The sequence below is a fragment of the Sphaerodactylus townsendi genome, linkage group LG12 (genome assembly GCF_021028975.2).
Source record: "Sphaerodactylus townsendi isolate TG3544 linkage group LG12, MPM_Stown_v2.3, whole genome shotgun sequence".
In the NCBI taxonomy this organism is placed as follows: domain Eukaryota; kingdom Metazoa; phylum Chordata; class Lepidosauria; order Squamata; family Sphaerodactylidae; genus Sphaerodactylus; species Sphaerodactylus townsendi.
In genome coordinates, this window is record NC_059436.1 from 36,295,102 (window position 1) to 36,315,659 (window position 20,558).

Sequence of the window (20,558 nt, forward strand, 5' to 3'; positions counted from 1 at the left end):
GTAATTAGTTCCCTGATGCTTGGCTGCCAGCCCTTCCATGATTGTTCCGGGGCTTGGGAGAAATGCCATAAGTGAATTCGCCCACACTTTGTTCCAGCCCAAGGGAGTTTAATGCCTCCCCTCCTTTTGTTAACATTCTGAATACCACAGTTGCTCTCCTTTTGCTTGAAGCTAACAAGGGGAGAAAGCGAGCAGCTCCTTGGAGACAGTGGGAGGAACTGGATTGAGGGCAGAGCAGCCCAGAAACCATCCAGGAGAAATCGACAATTACAAACCCCGACGGGATGGCGATTGTCTGTAATTCTGAAAGGCCTTCCCTTGGCACCACTTATCCCATCCACTGGAGTGTTTACTTTAGTCTTCAATCTTGTATGTTCTCGCACTGATCCTGTGAGGTAGCAAGGGGGAACTGCGCCTGTGGCATGTGTGCGCCCCGTGCTTCTGCCATGCTCCCGCCTGCCCCAGAACGCCCCTGCACCGGCGCGCACCCAGTACATTTTGCACCCACCTGCCTCCTGGAGGTAGGTCACTGTTGCCGGGGTCACTTATATTGTATATGCCGAGACTGTGAAACTGAAAATCCAGAGGAGCTCATAAGATTCTCTACTATTGATCATTACACCAGCATGGTGTAGTGGTTAAGAGCAGGTGGATTCTAATCTGGAGAACCGGGTTTGATTCCCCACTCCTCCACCTGAGTGGCTGAGGCTTATCTGGTGAACCAGATGTGTTTCTGCACTCTTACATTCCTGCTGGGTGACCCTGGGCTAGTCACAGTTCTTTGTAACTCTCTCAGCCCCACTTACCTCACAAGGTGTCTGTTGTGAGGAGAGGAGGGGAGAGGAGGGGAAAGGAGGGGAAAGGAGCTTGTAAGCCATTCTTGAGTCTCCTTACAAGACAGAAAGGTGGGGTATAAATCCAAACTCTTCGTCTTCTCTACCAAATTTCATCTGTCCGCTCACCAGCATGACACGTCATTTCCTCATGGGCAGGAGGTTATTTAATACCTATGTTTCACCTTATTTATTTATGTATCTCTCGATGCCCTGCTGGGACACATGTGAGCCTGAGGAGTGGCTGCTGATGGAGGGCAGTGCTTCACACCTGTCATCTTCCCCTCCCCCACCACGTGCACTCACCTCAGCTCAGAGAACAATATATGGCTGCAGTGTTCATTCAAGCATATGTGAAATGTCTTTGTCATATTCTAGAGTAAAATACAGTGTAACCTTGGGTTTCGTTGGTAATCCGTCCGAAAAGAATCGATGAAAACCGAAACCAATGAAAACCGAGGCAAACTTTTCCATAGGAATCAATGTAAATCCAATTAATCCATTCTAGGCACTCCAAAAAACATACCCAAAACACATTTTTTTGGTGAATAAACATAGTGCTTAATGCTGAAAACAGTAACAAAGAATAACACTAGGACCAGCTTCAGAGCCAGTGGACCAATGTCGCACCAGAAAGCTGTCCAAAGAGGTCTGACGCCTCTTTAAGATTTGTCTGAAATGGGGCAAGACATTGTCATTAAATAAGTTGCAGACATGGCTTGCAACAGTTTTGTCCGGGTAATTTTTCTCCACAAACCGCCTTACTGCAAATCAATGAAAACCAAGGCAAATCGATGAAAACCGAAACCGATGAAAACCGAAGGCAATGAAAACCGAGGTTCCACTGTATTCAAAGACGTATTTTCAGGTAATCCCCACCCCCGCAGCCACCCAATACTAGAAAAAGAAGCAGAAGGCCTGTGGCACAAATAATCAGAGAAATGGTGACAAAATGGAGCCAGGGAATTCACTCATTGCACCATAATAACTAATAGGGAAAAGACTTCAGCCCATACCTCTTAACAAAAACAAAGCCCAAAGCTTTTATTTTGCACATTTTCTTCTCCCATTCATCCAATATTACCCTTTGTTGTCCCTACGGTTGACGTTTTCATTGTGTTCTCCTCATGCGCGATTCTTTTTCCATTTTCTCCCTTTTATTTATGTTGTTTCAGTGAAGGGTCATGTAGACTGTGTACAACAGATAAATAGAATTTATACAGCTTTACAGAGCAGCAGTGTGAAAACAGGTCCCTGCCCCAAGGAGGGCAGATAGGGGAAGAATGTGCATCCAGTTCAGTATGCTTGAGCCAAAGTTACATTAAGCAATGAAGATATTATATATACCACGTAATGTTTTATTACTAGTATTATCGTAATTATAATATGTTATATAAGGCTCTTACACAGAGAGTGCGGTCTCCTGTTTTTAGGAAGTAAATGGTGCAGATAATGTCCACAGGACTTTGAATACTCTGCCCTATTTTTAAATTAAACTAATGCATCATGTAGAACAGAATTTTGTGACATGTAGAAATTGGACACATTTGCCTTAATTTCCCTTTTTGCACTTTATTCTGCAATTTAAACATATTTTCCATCATTCTAAGCTTTCTAACTGTGTCCAGAGACTCACTCCAGACCACTGGAAATCTTTAGCTTCTGGGGTTGCCAACTCCAGGTTCAGAAATTTCTGGAGATTTTTTTTCGGGGGGTGAGGGGGAGTCTGGGAAGAGCAAGGTTTGAGGAGGGAATGAACCTCAACAGGATATAATGCCGTAGAATCTACCTTCCATTTTCTTCAGGGTTGCTGATCTTTGTCTCCTGGAGATCAGTTATAATCCTACGTATCTGCCTGGGGACGTATCTGCCTGGGGACATGGGGTAACCCATATCCCCAGGCACAACTAATTTGGTTACATGGGGGGTGCAAAATAGGCCCCCCACGTGACCACATGCCTTCTTGCTCGTCTGACTTGGGCCTCCCTCCACCCTCCACATCGCAACAACATGGGCGGCCGAGGGACGCCCAAGACAGACGAGGCAGCGGGACTTCCTCCTGCCTTGTCTGACTTGGGCCTCCCTCAGCCCTGCCCACATCATCCTCTTAGACAATGTAGGCGGGGCCGAGGGAGGCCCAAGTCACCCGTGGGGGTGGGGTTCTGTGACCCACAGGGGGGTGCCTGGAGGAGGTTTTGTCCCTGGGCTCCATTCTCCCCCCTTCCCCCCCCGCCATACGCCTCTTCCCACAGGAGATCATCAGCCACCACCAGGAGGTTGGCAATCCTGTTGGCTTCAGAGATTCTACCAGGAATTGCACACATTTCCAAGGTCGATGACAACAGTGTTTCTTTTCTCCTGTAAATTAAAGTGACGTTTTCCAGGAAGCTGCATTCAACCGTCAACACAGTCTGTGCTTCCGAGGAATTTGCAGCATGAGCACAGCCTCGAATGTCACTTCCTTTATTTTGGAAGGCTCAAAACTCAGGAGTCTGCACCAAGCACAGATTTGACGCTACTGCCAAGAAAGGGGTGAGGGAGGCTGGCATTCCCAGGAACAGGACCTCTCCATTTTCCAGTCAGCCCAAAAGGAAGTTTTTTCCCTTTAGGACAGTCGCTTAGCATTAATGGTGAGCGACTGTTTTGTGCTGGCTCTCTCCTCGAATCGTAGCCAGAAGCACATAGACAGGCAAAGGCTCTTCCGCTCAAAACCAGCATTGTGTTCCTGAAATGGGGATATGCCAGGCATCTCAGGTAACAATTAGCTTGCAAGCATTTTTTTCCTTGTTCCCTCACCCCTTTACTTCCAACCAGCCACTTCATGGTAATTATCTTTTTGCAATTTGTCATGACAGATAAGAGAACAGAGGAGTGTGCCCACCTTCTCTCCCTCCCCTCCCCTCCCCTTTCCTTCTCTTCCCTCCACTCTACTCCCCCCCCCTTTCCTTCCACCTCCCCATTATCTTGGCATAAAAAAAAAACCATTCCAATAAATACCACACTCAAATTACAGTGTTTTGCATTCACAGAACAACCATCAAGGTGAAGGAAGGGGTTTCTGTAGCTATCCAAATACATTCCAGCATAGCTCTTTTGTTCATACAGCTATGAGAGGGGGATGAAAAGAATAGTGACACCTGAGCACATCTTGGCCAGAGCTTCAGCTTAGACCTGTCTTGTCAGTCAGCCTATCAGGCTACAGGCATTGTCGTCCCTGGTTGGAGTGTTAGTTCTCCCTTAGTTCAGATCCTCCACAATAGGTCAAGTGTCATGTACTTACATGCCCACCCCTGGCCAATCCAGTCCAGAGTATTTCTACTGTCTGCTGATTGTGCAGTTGCCTGAAGAGGGTTCTGGGGACCTCCACAATCTCGAGCCACTTATGTGGTTTGAAGCCACCCTTGACTGCTTGAGTGTCTGGCTCAGGGCCAGGAGTTTGGAAAGAAGAACTGACAGGGAGCTACGCCACATGAAAGAAACGGGAGCTGGGAGATAGGATTGTCCTTCCAACATGGTAAAGGGAGGATTTAATTCCCCAGCAGAGCAGAAAGGGATTAAGCCCCTTAGAGGTGTGGCTGCCGTTGAGCCCAGACAATATTGTTGGGGGTGGGGTGTGTGTGGCTTCTTCCCCATCTCTTTAGATATTGCTGCTGGCCTGGGGTAGCCAAGGTATATTTGGATAGTTACCTTTGTATGGGTGTGTGTGTCACTGGTTTCATGAAGAAAGGGTGTTTCGTATGAGTGTGTAGCTACAGTAACATTTCAGACCTTCCTTTGTTATCTGGGTTTTTTGTTTTTTTTCTATTATGGTGCAGTTGACCTATACAACCCTGTAGTGTTTTCAAGGCAAGACACAATTGGAGGTGGTTTGTCAGTGCCTGCCTGTGTGCGTAGCAACCCGTCTTCTCTGGTGGTCACCCATTCATAAGAACATAAGAAAAAGCTTGGTGGATCAGACCAGAGTCCATTTAGTCCAGCACACTGCTACTCGCAGCAGCCCACCAGATGCCTTTGGGAGCTCACATGCAGGATGTGAAAGCAATGACCTTCTGCTACTGTTGCTCCTGAGCCCCTGGTCTGCTAAGGCATTTGCAATCTCAGATCAAGGAGGATCAAGATTATTATTATTATTATTATTATTATTAATTCGATTTGGTAGACCGATTGGTAGCCATAGATCTGCTTCTCCTCCATAATTCTGTCCAAGCCCCTTTTAAAGCTATCCAGGTTAGTGGCCATCGCCACCTCCTGTGGCAGCATATTCCAAACACCAATCACACGTTGCGTGAAGAAATGTTTGTGTGAAGAAATTCAGGTACCAACCAGGGTCACCCAGCTTAGCTTCTGAGATTTGACAAGTGGGCTAGCCTGGCCCATGCAGATCAGGTCTGGGCCTTTTTGGTAACACTAGAAAGGGAGAGGGAGATATGGAAGGAGCAACAGAGAGAACAAAGGAAGAATGTGGACTTAGTCATCTTTCAGAGGGACAAGAGCCAGCTTGGCTGTGGAAACTCCACCCTAATCGTTCACGAGGAGGGCCATCTACATATTTTTGTTGCTGCTGAAAGCAAAGTTGAGAGAGTCTAGCCTTGGCAAGAAGCAAGCTGAATCTCTGGCACTTTATGTCAAGGCTTAAGTGAATCCAGGATAACACAATTCTCTCTCACAGTTCAACTCCCTTGATGGCTTTCAGTGCAGGACGTACGAGAGGATAGCCAAGCAGAGCTGGGGCTTGGGCCATGAGCTTTTTTTCTCACTACTGAGAAAAACTACTGTAGTTTTTCTCACTACTGTAGTATTTCTCACTGCAGCCTAGACCAGGGGTCTGCAACCTGTGGCTCTCCAGATGTAGTAGTAGTAAGATTTATTTACGGTCTTTGACCAAAGCATTTACAATACAATTTAAAATAAACCAGCTTAGAACCTTCTTAGCTAATATAAGATAACAATTAAAATAATGCTCCTTCATATTTCAGCAGCCAAGATGACCAAAACTTATAATGGTGTTTCTCAGAATCTATTTAAAAAGTCACTTCACCCTATTTTTCATTGTTCTTCAAAATTCTTAAATTTACACCAGTAAACACAAAATATTGCAACTGATGATGTAATATTAGGGTCTGTTCCCTGGAGTAACCTTCTTAATATATATTTATTATTACTACCAGCAAATCTCTTTAATATCAGACCCAACATATCTTTACGAGGCTCTTCCAGCAAAGGACACCTGAAAAACATATGTTCCAGCTCTCCAGATGTTCATGGACTACAATTCCCATCAGGTGGCAAGGGCTGATGGGAATTGTAATCCATGAACATCTGGAGAGCCACAGGTTGCAGATCCCTGGCCTAGACTCTGTGTATGCCACAGGAGTGCGGGCAAAGACCACAGGATAGGCAGTTCGCGGTAGAATCCAGCTTTGTGTGAATCTCAGTTTTAAATTTTTAAAGCAAGTTTTCTAGTCCCTGTAAATGTAAAGATATGCTTAGGAATTTATGGCCAAGGCCTACTGAAATCCCAGAAGCTGGAGGAGTTGTTAAATCCTGTTTCCATTGACCCTGAGAGCTTCCATGCCCATGGATTGCTTCTTGTAATGCAGCAGCAGGAGAATGAATTACACACATAAACCCCTCTGTACAGACATACTCTGCATAATATATACAGGTTGCAGAACCATCCTTATTTGGGTGAAACTTTCTCTGCCTGCTTATCGATGGGGCTTGTGCTGTTTTCGATGGCTGCAGTTTGGCTTTTTCTTCCATCAACCGTGCCTTTTTCCCAAGTGTGCTTTCTTTTCTCCTTCTCCTCCCCTCCCCCCTCTTGTACTGTCCTAGGGGATGTTCTCAAGTGGGCGTTATCAGGGCGCTGAATGAAGCCGGCATCCCGGTCGACATGATTGGCGGCACCTCCATCGGTGCCTTCATGGGGGCCCTGTATGCCGAAGAGCGCAGCTACACTCAAATGAGCATCAAAGCCAGGCAGTGGGCTATGGTAAGAGGACATCCATTTCCAAACAACAGGTCTGAGCCAACTTGGTCTGTGGGATGGCTGAGCTTCAGTGCTCACTTGCTCGCTCAGCTGGAAGGAGCGTTGCCAGAGCATTAAAACACCTTTGCACATTTCCAAATGTCTTTAAGTAGGGAGAGCTATTGAGGCCTTAAATAAGATTCTGCTTCACTGCAGAGAGCAGGCTCTGGTCAGTCCCAGGGTGGCGGAGGGACGTCTCCCTGAGGGAGCCTTGCTTTATTCCTCACTTGGCACGCCAGCTGCCTTGTTGTGCTTCAATAGGAAACTGTGTGTTTTTATGACAGCATCTGTTTGCCAAATCTCCTGCAGCAGAATGGTTGTTCCCCAGGGCTGTTTGCACTGGCATACTCTAGCAACATAACCGTATTTTGTTTCTGGCACTTTACCCACTGCTCTCTGCTACCTTCCAATGAGGTGCCCTTAGCTTTGCTTTTCATTTTGTTTTTTTTAAAACGATGGCAAGACAAATAGGGAAACTTTGGGGGGGGACTGGCTTGCAGGCGCTACCCAAATACAGCATTTGGAAATGGGCATAATTTTCACCACCTTCAGAATGTCAGCTGTCAGTTTCTGTGCTTGAAGTGAGCAGTTTTTATTTATAAAGGCAGGAAGAGGAAATGTGCTGTTGGTGTCCACAGCACAGAAGAAGAGGAAGAAGAAGGGTTGGATTTATATCCCCCCTTTTTCTCCTATAGGAGACTCAAAGGGGCTTACAATCTCCTTGCCTTTCCCCTCTCCCAACAAACACCCTGTGAGGTAGGTGGGGCTGAGAGAGCTCAGAAGAACTGGGACTAGCCCAAGGTCACCCAGCTGGTGTGTCCTGGAGTGTACAGGCTAATCTGAATTCCCCAGATAAGCCTCCACAGCTCAAGTGGCAGAGCGGGGAATCAAACCCGGTTCCTCCAGATTAGAGTACACCTGCTCTTAACCACTACGCCACTCTTCTCCTTTACAGAAGAACAGGCTTCTGCCATCCTCAGCTTAAGCTTTGGTTGAGTTGGGGGTGAAGACTCCAGCCCTGCAGAAAACACAGGTTAAGCCCGGAGGCATCTGAGAAGCCAAAGCAGTGGTGGTAGATGTTGTGCAAGGGTTTCAGTGATTTGTGGGATGGAGTTCCATAGCTCTGCATAACTCTTTCATTGCAGCGGGCTTCAACTATGACTCCAGTGTTGAATGTGGCATAGTACAGAACTGAACATGGGTCTTTAAAAATAGCAAATGCGGTCATTAAGGTATATTTGAGAGGCGGGTGAGATGTTAAAATACCCACTCAGTGAAGGGAATGGAAGGCAAAGATTTTTATGGGACTAAAGAGGCTCCAAGAGATACTTTGCACTATAGAAAGGGAAGTAAAAGGTGAATGGTTGCCAGTAATCCAAGCACAAATTGTGCACAGAATCATGCCCTAGAGGAGTTGCACAAGGTGCTTCTGTGTATGTCAATGACTTATTGTGAGATCTTGTTTGTACCGTTTCCTAATGAATGACACAACCACCAGCGTTTTGTCTGTGGAAACTTTATAGATCATTAATCGTCATGTCAGTTACCAGGTATGTTCAGTTATATAGTTTCACTTATGCAGAAAGGCTTTCTCATACTGGCTGTTTTCAAATAAACGTTCTTTGTCGGTCTTTTGCTCTTAAGTTTTGATGCACTTGGTCTCTTAAGTTGTAAAAATGGGTAGTCCTCTGGGTTAATTGAACCAGCTGTGCAGTAGGTGCAGCTATGCAGTTTTATTCTTTCTTGCATTTTGAGACTGCAGATTTGGCTTGTTTGGGAGCACTGAAAGGAGCCAGATCTCTTGCTGAATGGATACCAAAGTTAGCTTGCTAGTAAACACAGCTGTGGGATTCCCTGCCATGGGATGCAGTGAGGGCCAGTAGCGTAGATGACTATAAAAATAATTAAATGAATTCATGAATGAGCTGTCCAGCAATGGCTATTAACCTCAATAGTTGAATGGCTCCTCCCTGTTCAAAGCCAAGGCATGCTTCAGATGCTGGTTGCAAGGGGAAGTTATGGCCTGCCTGCCTACCTCATAGGCCTTCCGGGGGCATCTGGTTAGTTATTGTGGTAAATAGGATGCTGGAGTTGACAGACCTTTGTTCTGATCCAGCAGAGCTGCTCTTGTGTTCTGCAGCAGAGACCCAATAAGCAGGTCCCAAGAGGAGCCATACTTGTAGAGCACAGTGGCGTAGTGGTTAAGAGCAGGTGCATTCTAATCTGGAGGAATCGGGTTTGATTCCCTGCTCTTCTGCTTGAGCTGTGGAGGCTTATCTGGGGAATTCAGATTAGTCTGTGCATTCCCACACACGCCAGCTGGGTGACCTTGGGCTAGTCACAGCTTTTCAGAGCTCTCTCAGCCCCACCCACCACACAGGGTGTTTGTTGTGAGGGGGGAAGGGCAAGGAGTTTGTAAGCCCCTTTGGGTCTCCTACAGGAGAGAAAGGAGGGATATAAATCCAATATCTTCTTCTCTTCTTCTTCTAGAGGGCAACATTCATGCATGTGACTATGGAAGCTATATGTCCTGTGTTTTCCTCTCTTGCTACACTTCTCTCTGTAACTTTCTTCCTTCTCTCTTCTTCCACATGCTTCCACATGAGTGGAACTGACTGAGGTAATTCTGTGTCTCTGCTAAAAAGCTCCCAAGAGCAGCTATTCCCATGGGAAGGAAGGACAATACGTATTCGCTAAGAATAGGCTGTGCTTTCTTCTTGCGCTCTCATCTCCTAAGAACATAAGAACATAAGAACAAGCCAGCTGGATCAGACCAAATTCCATCTAGTCCAGCTCTCTGCTACTCGCAGTGGCCCACCAGGTGCCTTTGGGAGCTCACATGTAGGATGTGAATGGCCTTCTGCGGCTGTTGCTCCCGATCACCTGGTCTGTTAAGGCATTTGCAATCTCAGATCAAAGAGGATCAAGATTGGTAGCCATAAATTGACTTCTCCTCCATAAATCTGTCCAAGCCCCTTTTAAAGCTATCCAGGTTAGTGGCCATCACCACCTCCTGTGGCAGCATATTCCAAACACCAATCACACGTTGCGTGAAGAAGTGTTTCCTTTTATTAGTCCTAATTCTTCCCCCCAGCATTTTCAATGAATGCCCCCTGGTTCTAGTATTGTGAGAAAGAGAGAAAAATTTCTCTCTGTCGACATTTTCTACCACATGCATAATTTTGTAGACTTCAATCATATCATCCCCCCCCTCAGCGCCTCCTCTCCAAACTAAAGAAAAAAAAGGTCCCAAATCTGCAGCCTCTCCTCATAGGGAAGGTGCTCCAGTCCCTCAATCATCCTTGTTGCCCTTCTCTGCACTTTTTTCTATCTCCTCAATATCCTTTTTTTTTTTGAGATGCGCTTACTCAGAACTGGACACGAGTACTCCAAGTGTGGTCGCATCCACTTAACTTTATATAAGGGCATGTGACAATCTTTGCAGTTTTATTATCAATTCCTTTTCTAATGATCCCCAGCATAGAGTTTGCCTTTTTTCACAGCTGCCATGCATTGAGTTGACATTCCCATGGAACTATCAACTAAGACGCCTAAATCCCTTTCCTGGTCTGTGACTGATAGCACTGGACCCCTGTAGCGATGTATGTGAAGTTTGGATTTTTTTTGCCCCTATGTGCATCACTTTACATTTTGCTACATTGAACTGCATTGCCATTTCTGGAGCCCACTCACCTAAATTTTATCAAGGTCCGCTTGGAGCTCTTCGCAATCCTTTGTGGTTCTCCACCACACTACACTTAATTTGGTATCATCCTGCAAACTTGGCCACCCACGCTACCCACCCTACTTCCAGGTCATTTATGAATAGGTTAAAGAGCACTGGTCCCAAAACTGGTCCTTGGGGGACACCACTCCCAACATCTCTCTCCATTGTGAAAACTTCCCATTTACACCCACTCTTTGTTTCCTGTTTCTCAACCAGTTTTTAATCCATAGGAGTGACTTCCCCTCTTATTCCTTCCATTGCTGAGCTTTTTTCAACAGTCTCTGGTGAGGAACTTTGTCAAAGCCTTTTGGAAATCCAAGTAGACAATGTCCACTGGTTCACTCCCTGTCCACATGCCTGTTTACACCCTCAAAGAACTCCTAGTAAGTTTGTAAGACAGGATTTGCTCTCTGCAAAAGCCATGCTGACTCTTTCTCAGCAGGTCTTGCTTTCTACACATGTTTTATAATTTTATCTTTAATGATAGATTCTACTAATTTACCAGGAACAGATGTCAAACTGACTGGCCTGTAATTTCCCGGGTCCCCCCTAGATCCTTTCTTAAAGATTGGTGTGACATTGGCCCATCTTCCAGTCTTACCGAGGGATGGAGCCTGGATTTCAGGGATAAGTTGCATATTAAAGTGAGAAGATCAGTATAATTTCCATGCTTGAGCTCTTTAAGAACTCTTGGGTGAATGCAATCTGGGCCAGGGGATTTGGTAACATTTAGTTTATCAATGGCTGCCAAGAACTTCTTCTCCTTGTCTACCACTCATCTTCGCTTAGTTCCTCCGGATTCGCCTCCTAAGAAGCTTGGTTCAGGTGCAGGAATGTTCTCACCTCTCCTCTTGGGTGAAAGACAGATGCAAAGAATTCATTCAGCTTCTCTGCAATCTCCCTGCCATCTTTTAGCTTTTACAATCTTTGTTCCTTTGTCATCTAACGGGCCTACCGCTTCACTCGGCTGGCTTCCCTCCTGCTTTGATGTACTTGAAGAACTGTTTTGTTGCTGGTCTTGATGTTCTCACAGAGCCATGCGTTCCTCATAACTCCTTTTTTGCCTCCCTTGCACAGCTAACTTCGCTTCTCTTTTGCCACCATTTGTGTTCCCTCCTCATATTCTTCTATCAGTCAAACTGGACTTCCATTTTCTAAAAGACATTTTCTTTTTTCTGATAATTTCCTCAACCTCTCTTGGACTGGGTGCTGCCTTTTCTTTTGGACTGGGTGCTGCCTTTTCTTTTTCACAACCTGTGGAACACATTCCAGCTGAGCTTTTATTACTGTGTTTTTAAATAACCTCCAAGCATCCTGGACCGTTTTGACTCTCTTGATTTTCCCTTTCAGCTTCCTGCGCACTATCCCCCTCATCTTTGAGAAATTTCCCTTTCTGAAGGCGAATGTAACTACATTAGTAGTTGCCACTTGTTCGCATGCTGAGATACTGAATCTGACAGCATTGTGGTCGCTGTTCCCTATCGGCTCAACAACACTGACTTCCTGCACCAGGTCCTGGGTCCCACATAGAATTAGATCTAGGATCACCTCTCCCCTGGTTGGTTCCACAACCATCTGCTCTAAGCCACAGTCATTTAGCATATCCAGGAATGCTCTCTCCTTACTATGACCTGAACATGCATTTTTCCAGTTTATATGGGGATAGTTAAAATCACCCATTACCACTACATTTTTGTTTTTGTTGGCCTCTCTAATTTCTTTTTCTCCTCCTAAACATTGCTTTTGAGCTGCCAGAATACCCAGGTTGTGAGTGAAACTGTATTCACTGCCTTCAGAAACAGAGCGATAATTCCACCAAAGCATATACTTCGCTTATGGCTCCAGCAAGCGTGCCGTTTGACGGTGGGGTTTTTTTTGTCTCTTAGAAGCATTTCCCCTTTGATTGATCATGTGAAAGTAAATTAGTTTCATGGGGCTTCCCGAGATGGACTGTCAGGCTCGGAGCTTAATTGAGAAAAAAGAGGTCTGGGGAGGAACTGTGACTCTCTCCATCACTGCCTGACTCTTGTTGCCTGAACGGACCTCTCTGAACAGGGATTGGTCAAGCCGAGACTAGTGCAAGGCTCTTTCTGTTCCAGCAGAATGACGTGGGGGTGAAATGACTGTGAGTTCTGCCGCTCTGCTCCCACTTTAAGCAGTTCAGCTTAACAAATACAAATCTCCCGTACTCTGAGTTGGACCATCGGTGTGTCTAGCTCACCCCGTCTGCTCTGGCTGGCAGCAGCTCCTCGGGATCTCAGGGAGCGGTCTTTCCCGACACCACACTTGCTAGGGATTGGACCTAGGACACTTTGCATGTGAAGTGGGAGCTCTTCCACTGAACCATGCCCTTTCCAAATGAAGAAGAGGAGAATTTTGTATTGGGTTCCCCTCTGCCCCTCCTTTCATCTGTTGTGGAGGAAGAGAAGGAAGGTGACAGATTTTCTGTCATCTTTGGAGCCAGGGGGGTGGGTATTCACCTTCTTTCCACCCGTATAGCGCCTTCCCATCTTCTCTTGCAAGCAGGGGATAGAGGGTGGGAGAAGAGGGAGAGCAGCTGAGCTGAGAGCCAGCGCGGTGTAGTGGTTAAAAGCAGGTGGATTCTAATCTGGAGAGCTGGGTTTGATTCCCCACTCCTCCACCAGAGCGGCAGAGGCTTATCTGGTGAACCAGATGTGTTCCCGCACTCCTACATTCTTGCTGGGTGACCTTGGGCTAGTCACAGTTCTTTGGAACTCTCTCAGCCCCACCTACCTCACAAGGTATCTGTTGTGGGAGAGGAGGGGAAAGGAGCTTATAAGCCACCTTGAGTCTCCTTACAGGAGAGAAAGGTGGGGTATAAATCCAAACTCTTCTCCTCTTCCTCCTCCTCCTTTTCTTCCTTCTTCCTCCTTCTCTTCCTTCTTTTCCTCCTCCCTCCTCCTTCTTCTCCTTCCTCTTGTGTCCTGATTTTGCATCTAGAATTTTTAAAAGTACTGAATTATCTGTTTTCCCATAACAAGTACTTCCAGGTATCCAAATTGCAATTCATAATATCATGACCCAGGCAGGGCCAATGGATTGTATTCTGGCGTAGTTTTTCAAAAGGTGGGGGACTCCAAGGCAGCTTAAACAAACTTTGTAACAGACTGTCCCTCTGCTCACTGTTTCTCCAGTTGACCTGCTCCAGAAATGGGAGGGGCCAGGGCCGCAAACGGCAGGGGTCTTGCTCTTAGCAAACCTGGGACTGAGCAGCCCCCCAATGAATGCTCCACTTTAGGAGTGTGGCAGAAGCTTTACTGTACCAACCTGAACATCAATGCAAACTACGTGACAGCACCAGGAACCAAAAAGCATCCCGTGCCTCACTTTTATTTTGGGTGTGTGTCTTGGATTCCTTTGGCACACAGCACCTCTAGCACCGCTGTGAAAGGTTTGGCTGCGGAAAGGGTGCTGTGAGCCAGAGAACAGCCTGGCCACTGTTCGCCCCTTTGTCTTGGCCTGCCTCCTGCCTCTGCTAAATAGCTCCCACCTGTTTCCCCCTCGCTAAACTGAGATGAGAAATGACTGCAGGTCAGAAAGGCTTTTAGGTATTTTTAGAAGTTGGCCTCTTGCTCTTGCTGGATAGGGAATGGCAGAAACCAGGTCGCTGGGATTACCGAATGACAAATGGAAGGCCTTTGTGAGTCTCTGTTTTTAGGCCGTCTGTCAGTCCTGCGTTCATCCACTGGCCTCGTGTGCTGACGGCTAGAAAAACAAAGTGCTGCAGCTGGATGAGCCGGGCTGAAATGGCCGCTTTCCTTTCTTGTAGCTATGAAACGGAATTTAAATACCCGGGGTCAATAGAGCTGAGTTACTTGGCGTTCTGTTACATTTAACACCAAAGGTGGCCAATTTCAAGCCTTACGGATGCAATTGAAAAGGCCAGCACAATCTTGGTTCCTCTTGTTTGTCAGGCTCTATAATAAAGCTATCATGTAGCCAAAGGGATTTTGCAAGTATAGCCTGTTAGCATATGAATAGTAGACTGCCATTGACTGTGGGAACTGAGCTAGTCTTGAAAAGCCTCCCCCACCCCACTTCTCCGAGTTTGAGAAGATCTTTACTTTTGGGATTGTGTTTGGGGTAGTTATTCAATGACACATAAATGAAATAGCGGTGATTTCTCGCTGCTAGGGGCATGCATATTAATACACACGCACACAATTTTAATTCTATATCAGGGAGTATCATTTTAATATCGTTTTAATAAATGATCATTTTAATAAAATGCCAGAGGTATTATGAACATTCCAGAAAGTCACTTGGGAAATATTGGAAAAAGTGTTCCCATATATTTTTAATTAAAACTGATTATTCTCTTCCCATTCTCCCATGTGGAATGAAAATGTAAGGGGTGGGGAGTAAATTAAGCCAACTCTGGGTGCTTGGGCTCTTTAAATTTTGAGGTCTGTTGTTTCCTATGGGGTGGACCTGACCTCCAAACCCCTGTGCCCAGGTCTACACCTAGGGAAACAATGGCCATTTGGAGTTTAATTTAATTAAATTTTGTATGGGTGGCAGACCTTGTCGTCTCTGCAGTTTGGAGACCAGGTCCACCTTCCCCCCAAGGAAATAATCACCCTTTCACATTTAAAGAGTGGCACTAGCAACCAGCTGTGAAGCAGGCTTCCTTCATCTAGCCACTCCTGCCTTTCTAGCAGGATTCCAATTCTGATATTATCAGGTGTAGAAATATTGAACTCAGGAATTCTGTTGGGGAGACTGCAGCAGTATTAGATACTGCCAGCCTGCTCCAGTATCCAAAATATCAGGCCTTTCATCAGTTTCCTTTTGTACACCATTCATTGCTGCTGCTTCTTTCAAAATGATCATGCTAAATTAGTTTAGGGAGAGGATAGTCTTCCCTGGATTTTCAGGATTCTGTACCCCATGTCTGAAAAGTCTCTTCCTTCCTTCCTTTTTTTCTTTCAAGAATATGAATTCAGTGTTCAAAACCGTCCTAGACTTGACGTACCCGATCACCTCCATGTTCTCTGGCGCCTCGTTCAACAATGGCATCAGCAGTATCTTCAAAGACAAACAGATTGAGGTACGTGGCTGATTTTGCTGCATGTTTTGTGAGCACTAGCATTTGGAACAGCCATCTGCAATAGCATTGGAGTTGGGCTGGTGGATTGTGGTGCAGGAGCCCGTTGGTTGATTGCACTCTGGGTAGCTCATTTGAAATATGTGGAATTTATGTTCAAAATTTCAGATTCTTTTCCAGGATGGTAAATTAACCTGGGATATGCTGGAGTTTCCAGATTTGCTAGCAAGTGAACCCTGTATTTATAGGAGTGTTTTCAAGCAAGTCCAGTTAGTAAATGTGTTAAATATTTTCTGTGTAGAGTGAACATCAGCATTAGGATGTATGTAATGTAATTCAGAGAGTAGACATTGGCACAAGTCACTCCTGCCTTACAGTTTTTATCAGAGGGATGAGTTGAAAGAGTGTTCAAATTGATGATGGTGTTATTGTTTTAAATTCCCCTTCAGGTAAGTAGTCTCCATTTCCAGGAGTTTTTGCTACAGATTTGGTGCGCTCTGTTGCTTCTTAGCCTGTACATCTGCAAATGGCTTGATCCCATTGTGTGCTGCACAAAAAAAATTCCACATGACAGCACAGTATTTCAGTTCAAAGGACAAAATCCACATGCTGGATTTAAATTGTTCCAATCCAGATTGTAGTGTTTTTTGATTTTATTGTTTTGAGATAATCTCACTGTGACCCTAATGCTCCTTAATATACATTTTTCTTGTAACCTGAATGTTTGTTAGAGAGATTTTGGGCTGCAGAGATTTTGAACTGCAAGCACGCTCGTCTAAATGCTTTCCTATCCCAGCATATTTTTGGACTCTGTTTTAAGCCCATTCCACCAAAACTCTTCCTTAAGGACTCCAGTTCTCAGGTGTTCATGCCCCGTGAGGAACCTTACTGCTTAGCTTCCCCTTTAGACGTGCCAGGGAGGAGTAGAGAGTCATTTGATGTTTCTCTAACTTCAGATAACTGAATACAAGTTAAAATTGAAGATTTGCTCCCCTCTTACACCAGAAGAGGTGTACTTTCACCTGAAGAGGTGTACTTTCAGACTATGACAAAGCAACCGTTATTCATCATGGTGCAGCTCATCTCCTGTGTTTTCTGTATCAGTTTGATTGACAGGAGACAGTTCCAGAGTGCTGACTTGTACAGAGACACAAGGTTTCCTCTGAGGGCATGTCATGCTGCTCCTCCTGTATACTATCAGCCCAGTTGTATTCAGAACTCTCAGCAATGGCCATTTTTATTCTGCCCTTCTTGCCCAGTAAATCACACAGAGATGCAGCAGATAGCCCCCTCTGTGGATTGGGGTTTTCGGTTCATTTAGTTTGTTTCCCACCACGCACCCTTTGAGAATAGCCGTTTTGAAGATTATCATCTTATTTGAAAAATATCTCTGAAAAACGATACAAAGCGGTATGGAATCCACTACAACAATATTTAAAGGACAGAAGATAGAAATTACTGGTCAAAACTGCATACTGTATTAATTCTAAATAGAAAACAGAACCAATGGAACACTACTGGAGCCACGCTTTCCTCAATTAAGAAACTTATAAGTTCATGTGTTTGTAGTTAATAGGACCAGTAGGAAAAGTATTAAGAATGTATTTTATTGCATGTTTAGAATATCCTTCATATAACAGAACAACAACAATATCAACATTAGATGCTGAGGATCAGCAAAATATCACTTAGAGTAGACTTATTTTGTTATAACAAATTAGACAGAAATACTGTTCCTTTGTTTTATATTATAAAATAGATAAGCTACATGTTGTAATGTATTTCTCGTGAAGACCAGGAAGTCGAGTTCTAATGCGAAAATGTATTATAGAGAATAGTTCAAGATGCACGGAAAATTCCTTTTTTATATAATTCCGTTTTTAAGTATTCAAAACTCTTGTTGTACACATTTCTTGTTTGTTTTTTTGCTCCTTTCTTCCCCATTACCCTTTATTTCCTACCTGTTTGTCGTTTAATAGTTTTTGTTGTATTGTTATTAATTTCTTCTTTTTAATAAAATATTGGGGAAAAAAGAGAATAGCCGTTTTGAATTAAGTGCCTTTTGTACTGCAGGACCTCTGGATTCCTTATTTTACCATCACAACAGACATCACAGCCTCGGAAATGAGAGTCCACACGGATGGTAAGCAGATGGGGGTTCCCAAGCCAAGGGCAGCAGAACCTCTGGTTCTAAAAAGAAAGCAGGTTGCGTACAATATATTTTAAAGCTGTAGCAACAATAGCAATTTGCTGTTGTGGGTTTTCTGGGTTGTGTGGCCATGGTCTGGTAGTTGTAGCTCCTAAAGTTTCACCCACATCTATGGTTGGCATCCTCCGAGGCATGTCATGGTAAGATGTGTTTCTCTCTAAATAGGAGCAGCAGTGGCATAGGAGGTTAAGAGCTCTTGTATCTAATCTGGAGGAACCGGGTTTGATTCCCAGCTCTGCCGCCTGAGCTGTGGAGGCTTATCTGGGGAATTCAGATTAGCCTGTACACTCCCACACATGCCAGCTGGGTGACCTTGGGCTAGTCACAGTTCTTCTGAGCTCTCTCAGCCCCACCCACCTCACAGGGTGTTTGTTGTGAGGGGGGAAGGGCAAGGACATTATAAGCCCCTTTGAGTCTCCTGCAGGAGAGAAAGGGGGGATATAAATCCAAACTCTTCTTCTCTCCATGGGGCAGTGTAGAGCATTTTGTGTAGTTGGATATTTGTTTCGTCTACCTCTGAGGTGGGAGGGGAATGAAGTGCATTTGCATGTGTCTAGGTGGAGTTGGCATTTGTATGTGCGTGTCCATCTCTGTGGTGGGTGGGGGGATGCCTTTGCATGTGTCTGGGTGGAACTCATTTGCGGTTTCAATTCTAAGTGTGTGTCTGGTGGTTTGAATGTGTGTGACTCATCTCAGAAATCAGTGAGGTGAGGTGAGGTGGGCAAGCAAGTGGAGGGGAGGCATTTGTAGCACCTGGTGGATTGTTGAATGATATTTGAAAAGGCTCCAGCGTTTTTCAGTTTGGGTGATTTTTAGTTCCAGTAGTCAGGTTTTATTGACAATGCAGTTCTTTGTCACAGCGCTGCCTTTATTTCAAGATTCCCTTAGCTGTGTTTGGCTTGGCTTGTGCCCAGCCGCTGAAGCTGTATCTGCTCCTTTTCAGAGCTGACTAGGTATTCTGAGAGCTGCTGCTCTCCCTGCCGCAGCTCTGTCAGAAACGATGGAGGGTTAAACCAGCCCCTTGAGGGATGTGCCCTAGAGGGGCAGGACTGCTTGGGGAATGTGCTGTGATGCATACAGATTGCTCCCTCACATTGCTCTCATGGTGATTCGTGATTTTGCAGGTTATGATGTTCTGAGCTGCACTGTTCTTTGCCCATAAAAGTGTTTGTAGTGACCAGTGGTCTAAACACATTTCTTCCAGGGTGTGTTGAAGTTAAGGAGGGCTCAGACTAAGGCCCCTTCCGCACATGCAGAATAATGCACTTTCAATCCACTTTCAGTGCACTTTGCAGCTGGATTTTTCTATGTGGGATAGCAAAATCCACTTGCAAACAATTGTGAAACTGGACTGAAAGTGCACTATTCTGCTTGAATGGACGGGGTCTAAGATGTGCTTCAAGATGTCAGACTAAGATGTGAGTTCAGATCCTACTGAGCTATGAATCTCACTGGGTGACCTTGGGCCAGTTGCACATTCTCAGTGTAACTGACCTCACAAGGTTGTGAGGGGAGGACAATGGATGCTTCCCTCATCTTCTTAGAGTACCAAAATGTAATAAACAGATGAATGCATCATCATAAGAACTGGAGAGGATTTTAAAAAAAATATGATGCAACACCTTCAGGAAGAAAATACATCTGAGCAGCACAGGCCTGAAACAGCTATTAAAATGCTTAGCAGTCTGGACTTGTAATTAATTAATTTGGGCTATTTGGATTGCCTTATTCCCTCTGTTTCCGGTCAGGTTACAGTGGACATGCAGAACCCGTAACTCTCATGATTAGATGCAAATAATAATTCCAGCTTTTCTCCAGCCATAGCATAGGCTGCTCAAAAAACATTTTTTAAAGGATTGTTTTGTTTCAAAAAGGTGCAGCTAGGCTCAAGGGAGATGTGGGCTCACATGCCACTTTCCACTTGCAGATAAAAACTCCACCAAGGGAACACTTGGATCTGTACCCCAGGTTCAGACTTGAGCCTGTCAGACAATGCAGTCTTGAGGAGGGCCTCGCAGAATGAATTCCAGAGGGCAAGTCTTGGACATTGCCACGTTCTGTGGGGAGCAGAGCCAATCCACTTGTGGTGATTAACCACTCTGCTTTTAATGGTTATAAATTCCCACATTGTGCCTCTCTGAATAGATGTAATTGAGCTGGCTCAGAGATTGGGGGGGTTGCTGGCCAAAGTATTTCCACTTGATGCTGTTTGGCTGCTTGGTGGCCGTATTGGGGTGGGAGGAGAATGGGGCACAAGGAAAGGAAAAGAGATGCTTGGTTCAGAGAAGCCATTGCTACTTATCTCAATTTGCTTAGAATAGCCAGTTCTTGACAATGTAGAGACCAGACTACAAAATAACTCCTTCCCTTCCCAAAATTATCCATGGTTCCCATCCAGTGCTTGTAGCAAGAAACATGAGACTCCTTTCCTAAAGGAGCTTGGTTCAGGAGGCTTTATTGCCTTATATCCTCGCAACAGCCCTGTGAGGTAGACTTGACACAGAGTAGTTGGCCCAGGGTCACTCTCTGAGCTTCACTGCTGTGTGTGGATTTGAACTTGGGTTTTTTAATGCTTCTTTTTTCTATCAATGAGAGACCTGTCTCCTTTCTGTTTTTCTCCATCTGGAGGTATGTTCGGGCTGAAAACGTGCCAGGCTGGTGGGGCGGGGGAAAGGATGATTTTCATGCTCCCT

General features: G+C 45.2%; 1 protein-coding gene across 4 annotated transcripts in view; it reads left to right on the forward strand.

Annotated features, from left to right (window-relative positions):
* The window catches only part of PNPLA7 (patatin like phospholipase domain containing 7), a 99,141-nt gene that overhangs the window by 71,627 nt on the left and 6,956 nt on the right, over positions 1-20,558 (forward strand). For all 4 annotated transcript variants that reach the window (XM_048512038.1, XM_048512039.1, XM_048512037.1 and 1 more), the window contains 3 exons: positions 6,669-6,825; positions 15,543-15,659; positions 17,730-17,799. In XM_048512038.1, the coding sequence (XP_048367995.1) occupies positions 6,669-6,825; positions 15,543-15,659; positions 17,730-17,799 (344 nt within the window). The remainder of the gene's footprint in view (positions 1-6,668; positions 6,826-15,542; positions 15,660-17,729; positions 17,800-20,558) is intronic.